General features: G+C 51.2%; 1 protein-coding gene across 4 annotated transcripts; it reads left to right on the top strand.

Moving 5' to 3' along the window:
- The first annotated feature begins 1,605 nt into the window (after window positions 1–1,605).
- On the top strand, window positions 1,606–19,052 carry LOC128143308 (centrosome-associated protein CEP250-like). Of its 4 annotated transcripts, none has more exons than XM_052790392.1 (17): window positions 1,606–1,829; window positions 2,517–2,573; window positions 3,282–3,364; window positions 3,937–4,102; window positions 4,848–4,954; window positions 6,025–6,252; window positions 7,322–7,466; window positions 7,751–7,897; window positions 8,085–8,315; window positions 9,873–10,066; window positions 12,300–12,427; window positions 12,636–12,805; window positions 13,622–13,801; window positions 14,550–16,964; window positions 17,731–17,886; window positions 18,315–18,422; window positions 18,590–19,052. In XM_052790392.1, the coding sequence occupies exons 1-17, from the start codon at window positions 1,731–1,733 to the stop codon at window positions 18,839–18,841; spliced, it is 4,866 nt and encodes a 1,621-aa protein (XP_052646352.1). In that variant the 5' UTR covers window positions 1,606–1,730; the 3' UTR covers window positions 18,842–19,052. The 4 variants fall into 4 exon arrangements, with proteins under 4 accessions (XP_052646352.1, XP_052646362.1, XP_052646369.1 ...); XM_052790402.1 differs by having other exon boundaries at window positions 17,734–17,886; XM_052790409.1 differs by having other exon boundaries at window positions 14,553–16,964.
- The last annotated feature ends 1,857 nt before the right edge of the window (window positions 19,053–20,909 follow it).

Genomic DNA, 20,909 nt, shown 5'->3' on the forward strand with positions numbered 1-20,909 from the left:
CTCAAGAACACTAGTACTAAAAAGTACCTGTCTGCTGCAATGATGCATATGTGGTAGGTCCAGAAAGCCAGGCACAGCATGAAGAAGGAAACAGCATTTTTGGATGTCACTTGGAATCAATGGAAAGCCTGATGTCTTGGGATCTGAGCAGTCTCAAAGGAGTGAAGATCCACAATAAGAAAGAATCTCAGGAGACCTTATGCAAGAAGTCCACATGAAACACTACAGGCAAGAATGAAGCCAGGCCACTGGGAATGAAGCCAGGCCACTGGGAATCAAGCCTCACAATGACAGCCTAGCTGAGGCCACAGCACTTTGCTAGCAAAGCTGGAGAACTCTTGTTTCCACCATAGATCCAAGGACACAGGAGCCTTAGAGCGCTCAGAGCTGCCTCCACCACGTCCCACACCCCAGGCACAGCAGAGAGCACGTGGTTGGAGCCATCCAGCTGCTTGCTGTGACTCTGACAGTTAGTACCTTTGGAGACCAAGTCTGACATGGTGCTTAGACCCAAGCAGAGGCTCTGAGCTCCTACCAAGCAGCATTTTAGTTCAGGAAGATATGAAAAGTTAAGACAGTGTAAAATGATCCACTCACCCAGCAGAAGTGGTGTATACAGAAGGGGATCATACTTAGAGATTGGCATTGTCTAGCTGCAGTTTCAGAAATTTGATTTCTTTTCTATCTTTGTCTCATTTGACAGGAATTTATAGCTTTAAATTAACCTCTCTCTTCATCTTCTGATCAATAAGCTAGAGCTCCTTCAGCTGCTTTGTATAAAGCAGGTGCTCAGAGCTCATTCCCTAAACCCTTTTTTGCAATCACCGCTTTAAAAGACACTCCCCCCCAGTTCTGAATATTTTTGGTTTTGCATAGATTTCTAATGATGCTTCAGCTATGTTAGCTGAATCCATCTCAATTATATTGAGGCTTCCACTGTATTGGAGATGATTATCTAGACAGCCTTAATAGTCAAGAGAGAAAAGTAAGGTACAAACTCAACTGTAGAAAGTCACACTTAGTAATGATCTGGTTACTGCTTCACCACCTTGCACCATTTGCACACTGCCACGCTTCCAACTGCCTGCTATGTGAAAGTGAAAATGTCTTCCACACCAACCACTGTGAGGGGTGTGGCAGTTGTGGCTAACTTTGCTGCTATTTACGGGACTGGCTTTTGATGGAAAACCTCCAAGAGCTCTTGGCTTAGCGACGCATCCCTGCAGTTCAAGTACTTTTGTCCTTCTCGCATGAATCACTGTTGGTGCTCATCCTGCTCACTGGGTGAGACGAGGGTGTGCGGGTCTCTTCGCGTTAAGAGGACCTTACAGAATCACAGGCGATTCGGGAGTTTCTCCTCACGCCCAGCAAAAACCCCCGCAGCAATGGGTGATCACCCCTCCCGATTTACCCTCTGTGCCTGGCACAGCCCATGGCGAGCAGGCTGGCCCAGACACCGGCTGTGGAGCGAAGGGCTGCCGGGGCGGCCTCTCCCCCGCACCCTCAGCGAGCAGCGAGGAGAAGCGAGAAGGGAGAAGGGAAGCGCTGCCACAGAGCGGCCCCGAGCGAGCCCGGCTCTCCCGCCCGGCGCCCGGTCGCGCCCGGCGGGCAGGGTGAGCCGCTGCGCCCGCCTCTGGCAGGCGCCTGAGCGCGGTCCGCCGGGGCAGGCCGCGGAGCAGCCCCCGCCGCGGGGCCCGTCAGGCGGCGGAGCCCGGCTGGAGAGCGGGGGCATGGCGGCGCGGAGCCAGGCCTCCCTGCGGCGCCGGCTGCAGAGCTCGCAGGAGGCGCAGCACCGGCAAGCGGTGCTGGTGCGGAAGCTGCAGGCGAAGGTGAGGAGCGGGGGCGCCGGCCCGGCGGGGAGCTGCCCGGGGACGGGCCGCGGTGGCGGGGCCGGGGTGCCCGGGCCGCCCGCGCAGCGCTGAGAGGGGCCTCGGCGGCGGCGATGGCGACGTCGGGGGGCGAAGGCGCGGCCCCAGCGGGGCCCTCCCCGGGGCGTTCCCCGGCGCTGCCGCGGGCGGGACGGCGCCGAGCCCGCAGCTCGGGGGAGGCCCCGGGAGCCGCCCTCCTCCGCCCGGCCCGGCCCGGCCCGGCCCGGCCCGGCCCGCTGGGCGCCTGGCCCTGCCGCTGTCACCCTGCCGAGCCTCTCGTGAGGGCTTGTCCGTACTGAAATAAAGATGCCCGGCTCGCAGGCGCCTTTGTTGGGCCACGTTAGCAGGGGGCTGTCCCAGAGGCAGGAGCCGAGCCGGCGGGGGTGGTTTGGGGCGGCCCCGGGCCGAGGCAGGCAGCTCTTAGGATGAGCAGGTAGCAGTACGTGTAAAAGAAACCCCGTCTCAGTTTCTTCAGTACGAGATAAAGTGAAGCTTGCCTGTATCGTAAGGACTTCTTGTTGGCGGCATCGGCAGCGCTGTGGAACGTGCTGTGCTTGGGCTGTAAAGACTTGGAGAAAAGCTAACGCAGGAGGAGCCGAGCCTGTTGCAAGCTGCATTCGCTCATCTTCATTCTATGTCTCCATCCAGGTACTGCAGTACCGGACTCGGTGTCGAGAGTTGGAGCAGCAGCTGGCAGCAGGAGGGGTGAGTGTGCAGGTTGCTAAGTAAAGACCGTGTAGGTAGCATTCGTTAACGCAGGCCAAAGCAAGCTCCCCAAAGCAATGGCAGAGGGAAGCAAGATTTTGCTGCCTGAGGGTTTAAAGCAGCGCTGTAAGTTTGCCGGTGAGTGTTTTGTGCAGTTGCCATTCTTAGAGGAGCCAGTGGTCCCAGAAATGCCAGTGCAGGAAACCCTGTGGAGGGGGATTTTAGTTTTGAGAAAGAGTGCTTTATTGCTGGCGTAGCATTTTGTCCTAGGGCTCAGGAGAGGGCCACACTGCCTGTTACGTTATATGGCCGTCTCTGAAAAAGAATGGGTTGAAACGTGGCATTTTGGAAGGCAAGAATGCTGGCGTTCAACATACGGCCACATGCTTTTCTTTCTGCTTCACGGCTAAAGTAAACCTAGGAAGAACAGAGGGTAGGAGAGTAGGAGAGCATTCCCAGGCTTCAAGTCGAAGTGAGCAGTCACGGTTGTGAGCTAAGGAGACCTAGCTGCGAGAGTGCCACGGTGGGGGACTGAGGAGAGCTACTCGCGTTGAGCACCTCCCTTGCTCTCCATAGTCACGACACTGTTACGCCTGGAAGAAGCCACGAGCTCCTGAGCTACCCAAGCGAATGGAGCGGAAAGCGGTGGATGCTAGCAGCAGTGAAGGGAAGACAAGAATTTGACTAAACTTTTCCTTTCTTCTGAAGGGACCCCTTCCAGGCAGGTGGGAAGCCACAGAAGACCAGAGCCTGGAGAAAGCACTGCTTCAGGTGGAAGAGGAGCAGCAAAGGTACAGGGAAGAAGCGTTCCCTCGTACCTGGTATCCTGGATGCTCGTGGAAGTGAGGGAAAACCTGTCAGTGCTGCCTGGTCTCCCCAAGGGGAGCAGCTGGGCAAGCTGCTTTGAAAGGAGAAAGGTCCACAGTCTGTTTTCTGTGGTGCAGTAATAGTGTTGTGTGCTGAATGTCTCTGTTTTGAGCGGGGGGTTATTCCGGGTGACTTCCAAAGGTCCCTTTCCAGCCTAGATTATTCTGTGGTTCAGTAGGTGAGCGGCTCAGCAGAGTGCTAGAGAAAGGTGATGCATCCAGTGATCAGACAGCACGAAGGGGAGGCAAGACGTGAACTGTGGGCATCATCAAAGTTGAAGGGGAAACCGCAATTGTAGGTGGAAGTAGAAGGCTTAAAGCAAGGAGAAGCAAATGAGTACGCCATCACAGAGAGATCTCAGTTAATCCTAGCAAGCACTTTTACTGCCTCTCAGTTTGACAACAAAGTCAGCGTTGAGGGAGTTGGGAAATGACGGGGGTGCTGCTTGTGGATAGCAGTTGTTCAGTGACCTCATTGCTGTTTCTCCCTTTCCAAGGTGTGAGAATCTGGCAGAAGTGAACGCTCTCCTGCAGGAGCACCTCGATGAAGCGAATGAGGTTAATTCAGCCCTTAAAGAAGATGTTGGAAAACTGACGGCGGATTGGATGAGGGCCCGGGAGGAGCTGGAATTGAAGGAGAGTGAGTGGCGCAGCGAACGTGAGGTAAGGATGGGCGACGGGAATGTCAGACGCGATGCCGGGGTGGAATGAGAATGGGTTTTATTTCTGGCCTGGAGAACTTGCTGTGTGAAAGTTGTGGCACTGTTGAGGATGTATTGGTGTTTACGAGCAGAAGACAGGGGTGTGAGATGGAGGAGTGTCAGCAAATTGTGGTGATGGAAGGTGCCCGCGTGCTGTGACCGTACTGCTCGTTCTCAAAGGCAAATGCTTGCTGTTGCTGGGCACTGTAGGGCAGTGACACATGAACGCTCGTCTGTTTTTTAATAGTTCCTAAATCTCTGTCTACAGCAGTGGAGGCCAAAGAGAGGTCTGTGTGTTTTCGGATTCAGGGTAGCCAACAGAAGAACAGGACAGGCCTCCCTTACCAATAGGCTGTTGTAAGCAAATCTGACACTGGTCTCGGAGGGGCTTGTTTTTGTCTTCCTCCACCGAGCCTGTTAGACACCTCTGCAGGGCGAGACGATGAATCGCGATCAGTTTGCTTTGTTGATACCCGCTCCTGCAGGGGAAGTGTGGATGTTCCCTTCTTTGCAGTCAGGTGGCAGGTCTACTGAGGATGCCTCTGTGGTGGCTCTTCAGTCCTTGATGCCCGCCCCCCCCCCCGCCCCCGTTGGAATAGTTCTTAAAGGAGACCTGGTGATGACGGTTGTACCCTCTCCTATCTGAAAGGCTTGTACAGTGACAGCGAAGGCTGAATTGGCATTTCTTTTTGTCTTGGCCTGTTTAGCTTTATGACAGCTACCTAAGGGGTGAACGCAGCCGTCTACTCAGCCTGTGGCGTCAGGTGGTAACCTTCCGCTGTCATTTCCTGGAAATGAAGACTGCCACTGACCGGTGAGTAGAAGTGAAGGCTAGATCTCGTTGCAGAAAAAACATAGCTTCCCTTCCCAGCTGCTTTTTGAGCCTTGATGTTACCCTAGCTGCGGCTAAAGATACAATTTCTCCTTTGGCAGTCCGAAGCGATGGCATTAAGCATGCCTTAGGCTATATTCAGAAGCATTTTGTTTGCTGCTGGTTTTCAGATAAAGCTGAGGGGCTCAGGCTATAAGCAGTGCAGAGGCCCTGAACAGGTGAACTTGACTATGGTGATGTTTGGGCATATTAACACAGACACAGGCATATGTGGACGAGTTGGAAGAGACTCACCAAAGCTATGCATGCAGCATGCGGGGCGGTCCCCTTTTATAGAGTGATTAAAATTTGCCTTAAATCTCACTGGCTTTCCTTTCCCACTGCTCCTGATGGAAAGATCATTCATGAATATATATATATATATATATATATATATATATTTATTTTTTCCTTCTCATTTCCAGCTTACGTTTATCCTGGTCAGTTTGCATCCGCTTATTCCTGTACCAACACTGTTGAGAGAAAGAATAGCTTCTCTACCCTGCTATTACATTTCTCCAATTGATTTTGCTTAGTTTGATCCCTCCCTTTTATGATTGTTTTCCTGTTCTTGGGCTCTCTGAGGTTCCTTTCTCACAGCTGCCTTCTGTGCAGAGAAAAATAGCGTAGCCTAACAGTAAATTCTTCTGGTGTCAGCATGCCATTTCAAACTCTGGGTTACCGTCAGCCGTTTACCTTATTTGGTGATAAGCTTTCCTTAATGCGTAGAGTATGCCTGACCCGCTAGTTAATTCCTGAAGCCTTCTGGCTGTTCCATACATTTCGTCTTATCTCTGAGGAGAAAAGAGATTCATTCCTCAACCATCAAATAGACCCATTGCCCAAGGATCAAGATGTGTCCTGATCCCAAAGTGTCAGATGAGTGATTCGTCCCCAACGAAGATGTCGTCTTTCCTGCCGGCTTTTCCTGTTGCGCAATTCCGTGCTTCGGAAGCGAGTCAGCTGATAAAGATGGTGGTGTGAACGTTACCTCCTTCTTGATTCTTCTTCAGAGATTTGTCAGAGCTGAAGGCAGAGCAAATGAGGCTTTCTGGATCTATACTTGTAAACTGCTCCCACCTAAACTGTGGCGTACGGCCCTGGGAATCCGTTACGCTGGGTAGACCTGTCCTCAAGGATCAGGCACAGCAGCAAGCGGAACAGGAAATAAGCCAGAAGACTTGGGCAGTGATGCACTTACAAGTCGAAGGGGACCCGGAGAAGAAGGAGCTTCAGGACAGGTAAATGTGTTTTAAACTTTGCTGTTAGCAGCGTTGTCTTCTGTGGGTGCTTGTTGGATTCATAGGGTGGGCTGTGTTCACGTTTAAAACGCACCCATACTGCACAGCCTTGTTCCTGTCCCTAGTCAAACTATTGCCTTCAACAGAACGGATAGAAGAAACCATCTGACAGACAGAAGCTCTTGTGAGTAAGGCAGGACTGGAAAAGAGATGGCATATTACAATGTTTGCTATTAACTGATTCTTGGTGAGAAATGGAGACCAGCGTAAAGAGAGCTGTGTCTCTTGTACAGCCCTTTTGCTACCCAGGGCTGTGCTAAAGGAGTTGGGAGGAATTTGCACAGGACCATCATATGCAATGTAGCCCCTCCGTACTGCCGTTTCCACGCTAGACTGAGTGCAGAAGGCCTTTGGGGCAAGGAGTGCCATTTTGCAACATCACACGTACTAACCTGAAGCATCCTGTGATCCTGTGATAATTAGTTTGGGAAATTCATGCACATCTCCCCAGATAGATTGCCAGCTCCTTCATCAGTTCGCTGCTGAAGGCAAAAGTAGTTGTGGGACTATTAATGTGGACTTTAGAAGTCTGTCTTACCCAAAGAAGAACTTTGGAAAGTCTTGTGTCCAATGTATGAAAGAGGAGAGAGAGAACTAGCAGGCGGGAAGCTGTTAGCTACCTGAAAGGCGGTTGTAGCGAGGTGGGTGTCGGTCTCTTTTCCCGAGTAACAAGTGATAGGACGAGAGGAAACGGCCTCAAGTTGTGCCAGGGGAGGTTTAGATTGGATCTTAGGAAAAATTTCTTCACCGAAAGGGTTGTCAAGCGTTGGGACGGGCTGCCCAGGGAAGGGGTTGAGCCACCATCCCTGGAGGTGTTTCGAAGACCTGTGGAGTGTGGTGCTTAGGGACACGGTTTAGTGGTGGACTTGACAGTGTTAGGTTTACGGTTGGACTCGATGATCTCAAAGGTCTTTTCCAACCTAAATGATTCTATGATTCTATACTCGTGGTTTTGGAAAGGACAATGTTTTTTACGTTAAAAACTTGTTTGTCTTTCCCCTTCTCATAGACCGAAGGACTTAGCTGCACTTGAAGGAGAACATTCATTATTACAGAGCGAGTTGGTGGTCGCAAGAGAGATGCTGGAGGAATCGCACCTTCAGAGGGATCTGCTGAAGCAAGAGAAACAGGAGCTTACCGTGGCACTGGAGAAGGTATGGTCACCTTATTCCAAGGCAGCACTTGTGGGAGAGGCAGCTGTGATAGCAAGACCACCACAGATGCTGTTTCTGGCAGTAGAAGACAGGGACAATGTTGTTGTCCTTCTTGGAAGACGGTGATCAGACCACAGAGGCTCTCTGGTGTAGTTAGTGCCCACGTGCTTGTTGGGAACGCTGAACTGGGAGTGTGTCAGAGACACGACAGGGGATCTGGAGTTGCTGCTTGAAGTCAGGGATTTTCCTGTCTTTGTTGTCATGTTGTTCTTTCGTCTCTTCAGGCAGAGCAGTCGGTAGCAGAGTTGACAGGGGCTCAGAATAAGCTGAGTGCTGAAATAGCCGATCTACACGTTGCAGCAGCGAACATGAGCAGTATCAATGAAGCTCTTGCCTTGGATAAAGTGCAGCTGAACAAACTTGTGTTGCAGGTGAGCAGAGTTGTCAAAGATCTTGCCAGGTGTTTGTCTCCAGCTGCTGCTGCTTCTCAGACTTCTTGCCTTCAGACAGTATGACTGTCTGAATATGGAAACGTTGCTCTTTTCTCTGTCCAAGCCAAAGCTCCTACAGAGTAAATCTTACTGTTATTTTATTTCCTCTGTGCTTCTGTGATTGTAGCTGGAGCAAGAGCTTGACGTTCTGTCGGGTAAAGTGGACGAGATGGAGAGAGCAAAGATCTCTGACCAGGAGAAGCTGAACTTGTGGGAGAGAACAAATGAGGCGCTGAGCGCAGAGAAAGCCCACCTGGAGCAGCTGCTGAAGGAAGCAGAGGAGCAACAGGAGGGGCTGCAGGTAGAGCTGAGGATGCTGGCAGAGGAGAAGGCAGAAACCCAAGAGAAACTCAATCAGGTGAGACCAAAAACCTGGTGCTTTCTGGGTGGGCTTTTGGCTGCTTGGCTCAGTGAAGCTGTATCTGTTGGATTCTGCAGTGGTTTTTGTCAAGGAGACACTTGGTAGCGCTGGAGGTCAGACGGCTTTGTTTACTTCCTTCCGGAAATGTGTTGATGGCTCGCAGAGCTGTTGTGCAATTCTCTGAGTTGTCCTCTGCTTCTACAGATTCCTTTAATCCACCTGCCTGTGTTGGCCTCTTTTTTGGCTTTTGATAAGCTGCAGAGAGGTGATTTGCCTTGCGTAATCCTTACCCTGTAAGCAAACAAGCAAGCTCCTCACCCATTTTCTGAGGCCAAAAACCCCCGGGGCTGCATGTTTCTATTTATGCTTTTTGTTGTGAAGTCTGCAACTTTCCCAGCTCCGCTTGTTGGGGCCTAGAGGGCGGGACAAAGCGGCAAGTCAGCGTCTGCTGTCTTGTACTGCTAAGAACGGGAATGACATCCTGAAATCGTTGGAACTGTATTTTACAACATACACGCAGCTTTGAATTGCTAGATCCTCTTTAGGCTTTGAGGGAGAAGATGAGAAAGAGGTGATCACAGGAGACTGTTTACTCTGGACTAACTGGTTTTGGTAGAGTGGAAAAAGAGCTTGGGAGAATTGTATCGCTGGAGGAGACTAGGGAGCTTGCCATCATTTCAGTGTCAGTTTCATAATGTACAATCTTAGGTCTTATGGGATAACTTTGAGAGGAGAATTGTTTGTTTCTGATGGTCTGTTCTCTGTTAGACAGCCTTAGTTTTGGAGTACGTGGTCTGTTTGGCAAATAGCCAGCAGAGGTATTATACTGCAGAGGAAAGCTATAAAATCACGGTTAGTCTTCAGGCTGGAATGCCAGCAAGGTCTATTGGACAACTTGTTTGTGTAAGACAAGTAAACAGTATTGTTGACATGAACTACTGTCCAAATAGAGTCTACCATCTCTTTGGCCACACCAGCCAGACTTCCGTAAATCACTAAATGACACTGCCCACCACAAGGGCTGTTTCCCTGCCAAGGATCACCTCATTGCATCCGACTGCTGTACACACTGAAGTAGGTGTGTGGTGGTGTTTTGCGACAAGGTGACGCTTTGATGTTGGTTTTTCTTCTTCTAGGAGGAGAAACCACGTGTATGTCCACTTTATTCGGCGAGCAAAGTTGCTTTTGCTCAAACTTTCCTGAAAATTTCCAGCACTGGAATAGATCCTGATAGAATTTTAGTTTGCAAGGTGGCAGTTGTGGAAGATGTGGTATTGTTGCGTGAAAACGTGTAGTCTGGGGTGTGTACGTTTGTCCTGAAGGGGCTGTCTGGTCCCAGGCAACCCAGTAGGGCCTTACACATCGCTTTCGGGTTAACAGCCCTAGTGCCTTTTGGCAGCCCAGGGTGTTAGGGCGGTATAAAGCAGATGCTCTTAAACTTTCAGGCCAGAGTACCGGAGCTCTCTCTCCTCTAGCTGATTCAGAAGTGGCACTGGCTGGCTCTGCACAGAACTCCAGAGGAAGGACTCTAACTGTATTTTGTCCCGCTTTCAGGTTCACCGCCAGCAAGAGTCAGCTAGCAGTGGTCTGGAGCAGTTGCGGCAGGAGTCCTCTCGCCAAGGGCAGGCACTGGCCAACGTATCCAAAGAGAAGGAATTGCTGGTGCACGAGAAGGCTGCCCTAGAGGTGCGACTGGCAGCCACGGAGCAGGAGAGACGAGGCCTTGCAGAGCAGCTGGCAGAGGCCAGGTAAAGGCAGGGGGGAGACCCTAGGCAGGAGATTATTTAATGTCTGTAATTATAGAGGTGATAATCATTACACGAGGATTCGTTGCATCCTGTATGCTTTTCAGCCGTTTTCACCTTCCATGGACAGAAAACGGAAGAATCTCGAGCAAAAAAAAAACCAAAAACCCAAACCAGTACAGCATGGTTTGAAGGTTATTTTTCTGACAGCTAAAGCTAACAAAGCTCTCCTGAGCCTTGGGCTCATGTTTATGCCCCCTTGCACGTTCCTGTGTGAAGTCCAAAGCAAGCCAGCATAATTCCTCGGTATCTGGTACCTTGGCTCTGCATTGAGTAGTAATTAAACCATGCAGATGTTTACTGAAACCCAAAGCTTCTCTCTGGTTTTGGTTTCTTGTTCTGCGCGTTTGAACTTGGATCTTTCCTTATCAAGTAGTTTGACATGGGATCTTCAGAATTCAAGGCTACTACGTACGGACATTGCGAGTAGGACGCTGCCGTTTAGGGTGAAGCTAGAGGCTCGTGCTGAAAATCTTGAGGGCGTACTGTTTCTAGTCTAACTCTTGTTACCTGTGGTGCAGGACCTAGAGTTGGTTACACCAGCAGCAGGGAAGCCTCTTTTGAATGGTCGCCAGTCTGCGGGAATTGTTGCCCATCATTGATGTCTGGGTCCGGTACTCCTTACCACGTGCTGTTTTGAGATAGACATCATGGAGGAGTTTATGCAGGGAAGGAACAAGATTTTGTCCTTCTGCTGGATCAGGTTTCTAAGATCCCACGTGACAAGTTCTGCTTTTAAAAAAAAACCAACCCCAAACTACCCAACGTATCGAGATGTTTGTCCTCCTCTCAGGTCTTTTTTAGAAGACTCCTGAACTTGCAGAGCTGTACAAATTAGAGACCGTTTGTCATGCTTCTTGACTTTTACGCCTTACCACTCCAGAGTATGTTGTTAGCAAGGCTGATAAACACCATTTTGACTCAGTCTGTTTCTTGAGAGCTGCTGCTGCTTCTGAGCTCCAGCTCCTCTTATTTGATCCAGCTGAATTATGTTCTGTCAATTATTGGGCTGTAGCAACTATTCTTGCCAGACGTTGTTCTCAAGAGCCTGTTGTTGTCGTCACAGTTTTGGATTCTTATCTTCTCTGTTGTGTTTTAGAGACTGACTTTGATTTATCCTTAAAATGGAGCATATTTACTTTGGACTGCCAGAGATAGGCGTAGTCAGAAATATGTGCTTGTTCTCCTTCTTGAAGAGACATCCTCCATCGTCCATCAAAGCAGTGAAATCCTACTGTTGTGGGTCTTATTGTTGTACCACTCGGGTGCCCCTTTACCCTGAAGGATGTTATCCTGGTTGCATGCCTGTACTAGTGAGGCAGTGCTGTGTATGGTAGGAACCTGGCACGCAGGACGCCGTGTTAGATCAGGGAGGCAACTTCAGCTTCTGGTTCCAGAATCCTGTGTGTCATACGCAGCAGTTGGTTGAAGTCTATGGATGTAACAATTTGCCTCCGCAGTACTACAACTTCCATTTTAAAGAGCGGCAAGTCATTTGGGCTACTGCCTACTTAGTTAGCAACGCTTAGAGAAAAGTAGCAAGTTTTTCTCTTGAACTTCCAAGAGTTTAAACTGAAGGCTACCTGTCTCTCCTTTCAGGTAGTCCTTGTTCAGATAAAATCTAGTTCAGATTTCTCACAGATGCTGCTTACAAGCATGAGATTTTACTATATCATCTGATGTATTGCTTTAGTCCCTTTGAAATATAGGGAGTCTGGAAGATCACCTCCCTGTACGTACACTACGAACGGCATCAAAAAGTCACGAGTCAGCCAGGGAGATACTCTTACTCTGTGCCCCTGCAGAGCAACCTGGAAGTGACGATGAGCAAAGGGCTGCGAGCAGAGGCTGGGCTTTTGCTTGCTGGCACAGACTTTGTGAGCACAGCTACCCGTGTGTCATAGATCAGACAATAGCAATTTAAGATTTGGCTATGGAGATCAAATTCGTCTGGGCTTTCTGTGTTACGCTAGGTCATAAGCAAAGCCTGGGCTTTCCCTCGGAGGGGCCTGCATTGCTCTTTTAAACGGCAGAAATATGCCTTCTGTATACCAGTTTCCATGCAACCCATTTTCCGTACTGAGGGGTAGGGATCTTGAACCAGTTCTCACTGGACTAACTCCCTGTGGGCGTCAGGAGCAAGAAACTCATTTCTCTCCGTATTGGCGTCTTGTAGGTCAGGGAAGGAGACCCTGGAATCCAGCCTGCTTGAGGCTCAGCAGCGCTTATGTCAGCTGGAGATCGCCAGGAGTCAGCTTGAAATCCAACTTCACACGGTCAGGCAGGCCAAGGAGGTGATACAAGGTGAGAGCCTCGTGTGCTTTGTTTCCGGTGATCCCCCTGCCTAGGGAGGATGGTATAAAAATAGCTCCCTGTCTGCAGTGCTTCTAAGGAGTGAAGGAGCTGGAGACAGATCCCTCCTACACTGAAAAAATTCAAATGGCTGAAGGTTAGTGAAGTCAGAACCGCTGTTTGTGTAGGCCCTGAATCTTGCCATTTGTCACGTTTGCAGGGGAAGTGAAGTGCCTTCAATGTGAGCTGGAAGCAGAGAGATCTCTCCTGAAGCAGGAACGGGCAAACATGGCGCAACAGCTCTTGCGGACAGAAGAGCAGTATAACGATACCCTCAGACTTCGGGAAACTGATCACGAAGTGGAAATAAACAAGCTCCTGCAAGACCTGGTAGGAAACAATATGCTTCTGAATTCTTCAGGCAAGCTTTGTGGGCTGGCTTTAGAAGAATAATAGCCTGAGCGTGTGAGATGGCAGCAAGCGTCTGTCATAGGCCACACGTTGCTAGGCCAGGCAGCAGAGCCAACGGCTCGCACTTGAAAGCACGTGAAGACCTACAGGACTATGCCGGGACAGTAAATGCAAGCCACGGATTCCCTGTGGGCCTGAGACGAGTTGAGCAGAAGGTTGGGTGGTCCCCACCCAAAGCATGGCAGTAAAGGGGTAGGATCTTACCAGACTCCTGTCTACCATGAAGTAGACTCCTAACTTTCCTGCCAACTGCAGTCGTGGGAACTTTGTTCCTTTCTTTCTGTCCTTTCACGGTTGACAGAGGTGTTATCTTTGGGCTTAAAGCATACAGAACAGATGGAACAGCCCCTTGTTCCTGGTACTTGAGTTCGTGGCCCGTCTTGTGACTAGGGCATGGGGGTGCTGGTCTCTTTCTCACCCTGCAGTCCATCTGCATCTTTTCCTTGATGAGAATGGAGTTGAGCTTTGAAAATAGAGACTCTGAGACTAGAGAGAAATCCCGTAGGCGAGAGGTGCTAGGAAACAGGCAGCCGCCAGAGAGGGGAAGGTAACATCTCCTCTTCTTCCACCAGCTGACCCTCCTTTTAAGTTCCTTGATAGGACATGATTTATGGAGGGCACAAAGCCACTACTGTGCGCTGTTGAGGTGGGGGTTTGTGGGAGGGATGAAGCTTCCCATTTTTTTGAGAAGCTTGGCTGGGACTCCATCTTGAAGTCTTTTTCTCCCCTCATCAGGCAAGCGAGCGGGAAGGGCACCATTCAGAGCTACAGGAGATGCTGGAGCAGTGGGAAAAGGAGAAGGCGGAGACAGAAAGGGAGCACGAGAAGAAGCTGTTTGATATGAAGCAGAGAGTTGCTACCATGCAAGCTCAACAAGAGGAGGAACGGACGAGAGTGGAGAATGCCAAGCAAGAGGTAAAGACTGTGAAAGGAGAATTTGTGTGGTTTTTTTACTCTTCTGGGCTCCTTATTGGCAGTGCTTCTCTGGACACTGTCCGTCTGGGTAGAAGCGTCTCTTAGCTACCCCTTTGTAAAGAGGAGCGATGCCTTGGCAGCCATGAGACCTTTGTGCCGTGAGGGACAGGGCCTGCAATGCGAGAGGCTACCACAGTGTAGGTTTAAGAAAGGCAGGAAGCGCGTTGCAGCCTGAAGAGAACATGAACACCGTAACTGTGTCTGTGATCTGACCACTACTCCTTCAAGAGGGCACAGCGGGGTTCTAGAGGATGGTACCATGAAAACTCTACACAGTAGAGGTCCAAAAAAACCCCCAACGCCCAACCCCAAAAACGGGAAATCCCATGTTGGGGTTGTTCTGTCTTCCCTTCCTCCCTCCCTATCAGAGAGAACATCATCATGCCACTGCCTAAATCGTGGTTAGTCTGGACTTTAAATCCTGGCTGCGGTCCTGGCAGCTCCTCCCCAAAAGAACACGCTAGAGCTAGAAGAGGTTCGGAGAAGGGCAAAAAGGAAGACGGGACTGGCCGAGTAAGCTGGGAAAGACGCAACCGAAAGGGCGGCGCAGGAAAGGTCTTACAACATCCCGAGAGGCAGGGAGGGAGGGGGCAGCCCCTGACTGCCACTGAAGCAGGAGTTCAAATCTAGTACGAAAAGCAAACATACATAGGTGGAATTATTGAACCTCTTTGTCACTGTTTTGCAGCAGGAACGGGCCAGACTGCGAGCAGTTAAAGAAGAACTGGTACGGGAGATAAAACTTCTTCAGGAATCAGTCACAGGCTCCGAAACCCGAGCAAATGCAGCAACAGATAGGAATCGCTGCCTTGAACAAGAACTTCAAACTACATTGTCTATCTTAAAAATCAAAAATGAGGAAGTGGAAACGCAGCGGGAGAAAATCCAGATGCTCCAAAAAGAGGCAGCACAGGGAAAAGCTTTGCAGGAGAGTCTCACTCATATGACTGCCATCCTGTCAGAGAGGGAGGGAGAAATGAAGTTGTACCAGCAACAGATGAGAATGCTGGAAAACCAGAAAGAAACGCATGAAACTACTCTCAGTGAGGTTATCAAGGACATAACAGAGAAAAAACAGAAGGTTGAATCCCAGCAAGAACAGATACAGGAGCTGGAGAAGCAGCAAGAAATGCTGAGGACTGCTGTCAGCAAGATGAGCAAAGAGCTGGAGGAGAGAGACCGGGAGATCCAATTCCAGGAAGGGAAAATAATGATTCTAGAACGACACAGTGCATCACAAGTGAGAAATCTGCAGGTGGATCTTGATCATATGAAAGGAAACTTGAAGGAGAAGAACTTGGAGCTTCTGTCTCTGACTCAGCAGATCCAAGCACTGGAAATGGAGAGAGAACAGGTGAAATCTCTGCACGCGAGCCTTGGAGACCTGAGGGCAGTTCTTAAGGACAGAGAGCGCGAGTGTGATTCTCAAAGGGATCAGTTAAGACTCTTGCAGCAGTACAAGGAACAGCAAGAGGGCTACCTGCAGGAGCTTCGTGGGACACTAGAAAAGATGACCCTCTCTTTATCTGAAAAGGATCAAGAGCTTGAGTCGCAACAAAAGCAAATCCGGGAAGCTGAAGAAGTCATGGAAATGCAGTTAAGGACTGTCCGTGACCAACTGGAGCAGACCTTAGGAACCTTAAAAGAAAAGGACAGACTCCTAGACATCCAAAAGCAACAAGCAAGGAGCTCTGCGGAAAAAACAGAAGAACAGATGAATGTCTTGCACAGAGACTTAGAATACACAACAGCAATACTGAAAGAAAAGGATTTAATGATTGAATCTCAGAAGGAACTGATTGAGACCTTCCAAAAACAAGAGCAAGACTCTGAACAGCAGAAGGAAATTCTGCAGCAGCTTCAAGTGGCACTAAAGGAAAAAGAACAAGAAATGTTATCCCTTAGAAAGCAATGTGAGGCGTGGAAGGAAAAGGAGGAAAAGCGTGAAGCTGAGCAAACAAATCTCCAAGCAACAAAACTGACTCTGAAAGAAAGAGAGGAAAAGATAGAGGTTCTGGAGGAGGCTATCTCTAAGCTTCAACAGCAAAAGGAGGAGGCAGCGATGCAGACCAAAGCTATACTGCAAAAACTAGAATACGCTGAATCTTCTCTAGAAGCGAGAGATCAAGAGATAGTGTCTTTGCAAGAGCACGTCCAGGAGCTTCGAGAGCAGAAGGAGTTAGAAGGCAAGCAGGCCAAGAGTCTAGAGCAGGATCTAGACAAAATGAGCCAAATCTTGAAGGAGAACCATTTGGAGTTCCTCAGGCAGACGGAGCAAATGAACATGTTCCGGCTTCGTGAAGAAAGCACGAAAGTAGCGCTAACATCATGCCAGCAGCAAGTGGATCTGCTTGAGCACGCGGTGAGGAAGAGAGAAGAAGACAATGAAACTCTCATGCAAAAACTCCAGCGCCAAGAAGAAGAACTGAAGACCTTGCAGAATCTCCAGCTTAGGCTAACCAAGAAGAATGAAGAGGTTAGGCATCGCAGAGAGCAAGAGAAGCTCCTGGAAGAAGCCTTGCACGAGACGGAACGAGAGACCAAGGCCGAAGGTGAACTAGAAGAGTTAGAAGAGGAAGTAAGAGCTCTTCGGGAAGATCTCCAGCATGTTCAGCCGACTCTGACAAAGAAGGATGAAGAGATCAAGAACCACAGAGACAGAGTCGGGTACTTAGAGAAGACTCTGGCGGAGAGAGAACAAGAGCTTAGGAGGCAGAGTGAACTCTTGAAGCAATTAACATCAGCTTTGCGATGGAAGGATGGCGGGGAGACCCTACAGAAACGAATCCAGAAACTCCAGAAATGGGAGGAAGAGGAAGCAGAGAAGAGGCGAGTTCTCCAGGAGAGAGACCGTTCCTTGCAAAGACAGAAGGAGCTAACCCAACAACTGGCGGATGAGCGGAAAGCCAAGGGGGAAGAATTGGAGCGCACGATTGCTATTTTGAAGCAGACCGAGAGCAGAGAAGTCAAATGGAGAGAGAAGGCACAAGCACTGACTCTTGCCCTTACCAAGAGTGAAATGGCCAACGGGACTCTGAGGGAAGAAATAGCCATCCTGCAGAGTACGGTTTCGGAGAGGGACACGGACCCGTTTCATCATCAGGTAGGCAGTGTGACTGATCATCAGTCAACTAAAGTGTCAATAAAGGATTCTAATGACGATGCCCGTAAAGATAGGGGAATATATAGTCCCATAAATACATGACCTGCTTGGCCAAAGAAACTGTGGTTGTAGCCAGCAGGCTTGCCTGTCTGCGTAGCTCAAGGCATTCACCTGCTGAAATGTTTTCTGTCAGCCCCCGAACTACTGAAAGAACTACAGAGCTTGCCGTTAGAATTAAATGAAGTCCAAAAGTTGGGGGTGGATACTTGGTTCTCTCCTAGGTAGGCAAGCTTAGCCAACGTGTCGTGGTTGGGGTTTGGCATGGAAAGGAAGGGGCACAGTTGACCAAACTAAGGTACTAACCTTAGTAGAATTTTGTAACGATGGCTGCACAGCAGCTACGCTGACAGTGCTTAGAGGATGCTTTCAGAGATGTAGATTTCTGAGGTACAGCTTTTCCAGTGTATTAAAAATAATGGCATTCGTACCGTTGCCTGATGAGGTGAAAGGCTTCATTGCGCATTCAGGATGTACTTGTGCTGCAGTCCAAAAGGCCGGAAGGCAAATCTGTGTGGATTTCCCCACGGCGATCGGGAGGAGGGCCCCTAGGAAGAGAGTGTGTTGTTTTGGCCCGTCAACCAGGAGGAGCAGAAGGGACTTGGCACTGTCCATTCCCGAGTCCGGTCACTCTCCCCGACTTGTCGATTCTGTCCCTCCTAACCTTTATGTGGCACCGGCTCACATAATCTCCTCTCTGTATACCCAGCAGGCTATTGCAGAAGGGGAGCAGCTATCATGGCTCTCGGAGAAGAGACTCCTGTCACAGCAGCTGGAATGTCTGCAGCGAGCAGTTGCAAGGCTGGAACTGGAGAAGGCAGAGCTGAAGCAACTCAATGCTGAGCTCAGGAGGACTCTCGAGCAGGTAAAACAGGCTTTCGCTGCCTCTGCAAAGCCTCACGGTCCGCTGGATCACACCACATTTCCACAGACAGCACTCTGGAGTCCTCTGCTTGTTTCCTTCCCTCTCCCACTTCCCCCTGTGGACACACGCTTTTGTATTTTCTCTCTCTTCTGGCACCCCGTTGCCTTCACAAATGTGCATTCACTCCGGTCCCACCCTTCTTGCCCCAGTGTCCCCATACAGGCACATTTGACGCTCTTGTGTCAGGAACTGTTTCCTCTTGCTCTTTCTCTTCCATAGCCTCCTTCGAGTGCTTTTTGCCCGCAGCATTCTCTGGTGCAATTAACAGCCTCTGAGCAGAAATCTCCTTGCCATGATGTCCAGAGCTCCTTTTGCTCCTTGTTTGGTGGCAGGTTTCTGTGACCCTTTCTCCTATCACCAACGTGCAGGTGGAACGTGAACGGAGGAGACTGAAGAGATATCACAGTGGTCGGTCGCTGCCAGATGCGTGCGGATTTTCGCTCTCTGACCAGCACAAGATGGCTGCTTCTAGACAGGTGAGAACAGAATCTTACTTGGTGGGAGGAGGGTCTGCCCATACAGAGGAACAGTGGCAAATCCCAGTGGCAGCAGCCCCCCAGTATAGACCTAAGAGAAGTGGAACGTAGACCATGGCCCTGGCCAAACTGGAGACCAAAAGGAAATCCTTGCGTTTTCTTCACAGGAGGAGTCTCACGCTCGCTGCAGTCGTCGATTAGCTGAGTTGCAGAACCAGGTGAGGAGTAGGAAAGCTCTCGTCAAAAGCTGCCGTGGCTGCACTGAGGGGCACAGCTTTGCACGATGCTACAGCCCGAGTTTTGTTTGGTTGTCAGGCAGTGAGTACACCAGGCAGTGGAAATACCCAGTCAGTCGGACACATCTGTTGGCCATGGCCAAACAACATCATGCACCTAGGTCTAGTCTCTGGCTTGCCTAGAGGTCAGGCGTGGTGGGAGAGGGATTGGAGGAAATTCAGAGCACTGGCACTCGCCTGAATATAGAGAAGATTCTAAGGATGTTCCCCTTGAGTCTTACTCATCTTGTTGACTGCTTCCATTTTCCCTTGACTCCGTTAACAGTAGAGCTTGCACTCTATCAGAGCTCCAGGGATCTGAGGCAGCGCCAGAGCTTACAGCCTTCAGGCAACCGTTAGTCTCCTATTGCTATGCCACCTGAAGCAGTGCTTTCTCCAGGCTCTGGTCTTCTGTGGCTTCCCACCTGCCTGGAAGGGGTCCCTTCAGAAGAAAGGAAAAGTTTAGTCAAATTCTTGTCTTCCCTTCACTGCTGCTAGCATCCACCGCTTTCCGCTCCATTCGCTTGGGTAGCTCAGGAGCTCGTGGCTTCTTCCAGGCGTAACAGTGTCGTGACTATGGAGAGCAAGGGAGGTGCTCAACGCGAGTAGCTCTCCTCAGTCCCCCACCGTGGCACTCTCGCAGCTAGGTCTCCTTAGCTCACAACCGTGACTGCTCACTTCGACTTGAAGCCTGGGAATGCTCTCCTACTCTCCTACCCTCTGTTCTTCCTAGGTTTACTTTAGCCGTGAAGCAGAAAGAAAAGCACGTGGCCGTATGTTGAACGCCAGCATTCTTGCCTTCCAAAATGCCACGTTTCAACCCATTCTTTTTCAGAGACGGCCATATAACGTAACAGGCAGTGTGGCCCTCTCCTGAGCCCTAGGACAAAATGCTACGCCAGCAATAAAGCACTCTTTCTCAAAACTAAAATCCCCCTCCACAGGGTTTCCTGCACTGGCATTTCTGGGACCACTGGCTCCTCTAAGAATGGCAACTGCACAAAACACTCACCGGCAAACTTACAGCGCTGCTTTAAACCCTCAGGCAGCAAAATCTTGCTTCCCTCTGCCATTGCTTTGGGGAGCTTGCTTTGGCCTGCGTTAACGAATGCTACCTACACGGTCTTTACTTAGCAACCTGCACACTCACCCCTCCTGCTGCCAGCTGCTGCTCCAACTCTCGACACCGAGTCCGGTACTGCAGTACCTGGATGGAGACATAGAATGAAGATGAGCGAATGCAGCTTGCAACAGGCTCGGCTCCTCCTGCGTTAGCTTTTCTCCAAGTCTTTACAGCCCAAGCACAGCACGTTCCACAGCGCTGCCGATGCCGCCAACAAGAAGTCCTTACGATACAGGCAAGCTTCACTTTATCTCGTACTGAAGAAACTGAGACGGGGTTTCTTTTACACGTACTGCTACCTGCTCATCCTAAGAGCTGCCTGCCTCGGCCCGGGGCCGCCCCAAACCACCCCCGCCGGCTCGGCTCCTGCCTCTGGGACAGCCCCCTGCTAACGTGGCCCAACAAAGGCGCCTGCGAGCCGGGCATCTTTATTTCAGTACGGACAAGCCCTCACGAGAGGCTCGGCAGGGTGACAGCGGCAGGGCCAGGCGCCCAGCGGGCCGGGCCGGGCCGGGCCGGGCGGAGGAGGGCGGCTCCCGGGGCCTCCCCCGAGCTGCGGGCTCGGCGCCGTCCCGCCCGCGGCAGCGCCGGGGAACGCCCCGGGGAGGGCCCCGCTGGGGCCGCGCCTTCGCCCCCCGACGTCGCCATCGCCGCCGCCGAGGCCCCTCTCAGCGCTGCGCGGGCGGCCCGGGCACCCCGGCCCCGCCACCGCGGCCCGTCCCCGGGCAGCTCCCCGCCGGGCCGGCGCCCCCGCTCCTCACCTTCGCCTGCAGCTTCCGCACCAGCACCGCTTGCCGGTGCTGCGCCTCCTGCGAGCTCTGCAGCCGGCGCCGCAGGGAGGCCTGGCTCCGCGCCGCCATGCCCCCGCTCTCCAGCCGGGCTCCGCCGCCTGACGGGCCCCGCGGCGGGGGCTGCTCCGCGGCCTGCCCCGGCGGACCGCGCTCAGGCGCCTGCCAGAGGCGGGCGCAGCGGCTCACCCTGCCCGCCGGGCGCGACCGGGCGCCGGGCGGGAGAGCCGGGCTCGCTCGGGGCCGCTCTGTGGCAGCGCTTCCCTTCTCCCTTCTCGCTTCTCCTCGCTGCTCGCTGAGG

This window comes from Harpia harpyja, chromosome 1, assembly GCF_026419915.1.
Source record: "Harpia harpyja isolate bHarHar1 chromosome 1, bHarHar1 primary haplotype, whole genome shotgun sequence".
NCBI classification, from domain to species: Eukaryota; Metazoa; Chordata; class Aves; order Accipitriformes; family Accipitridae; genus Harpia; species Harpia harpyja.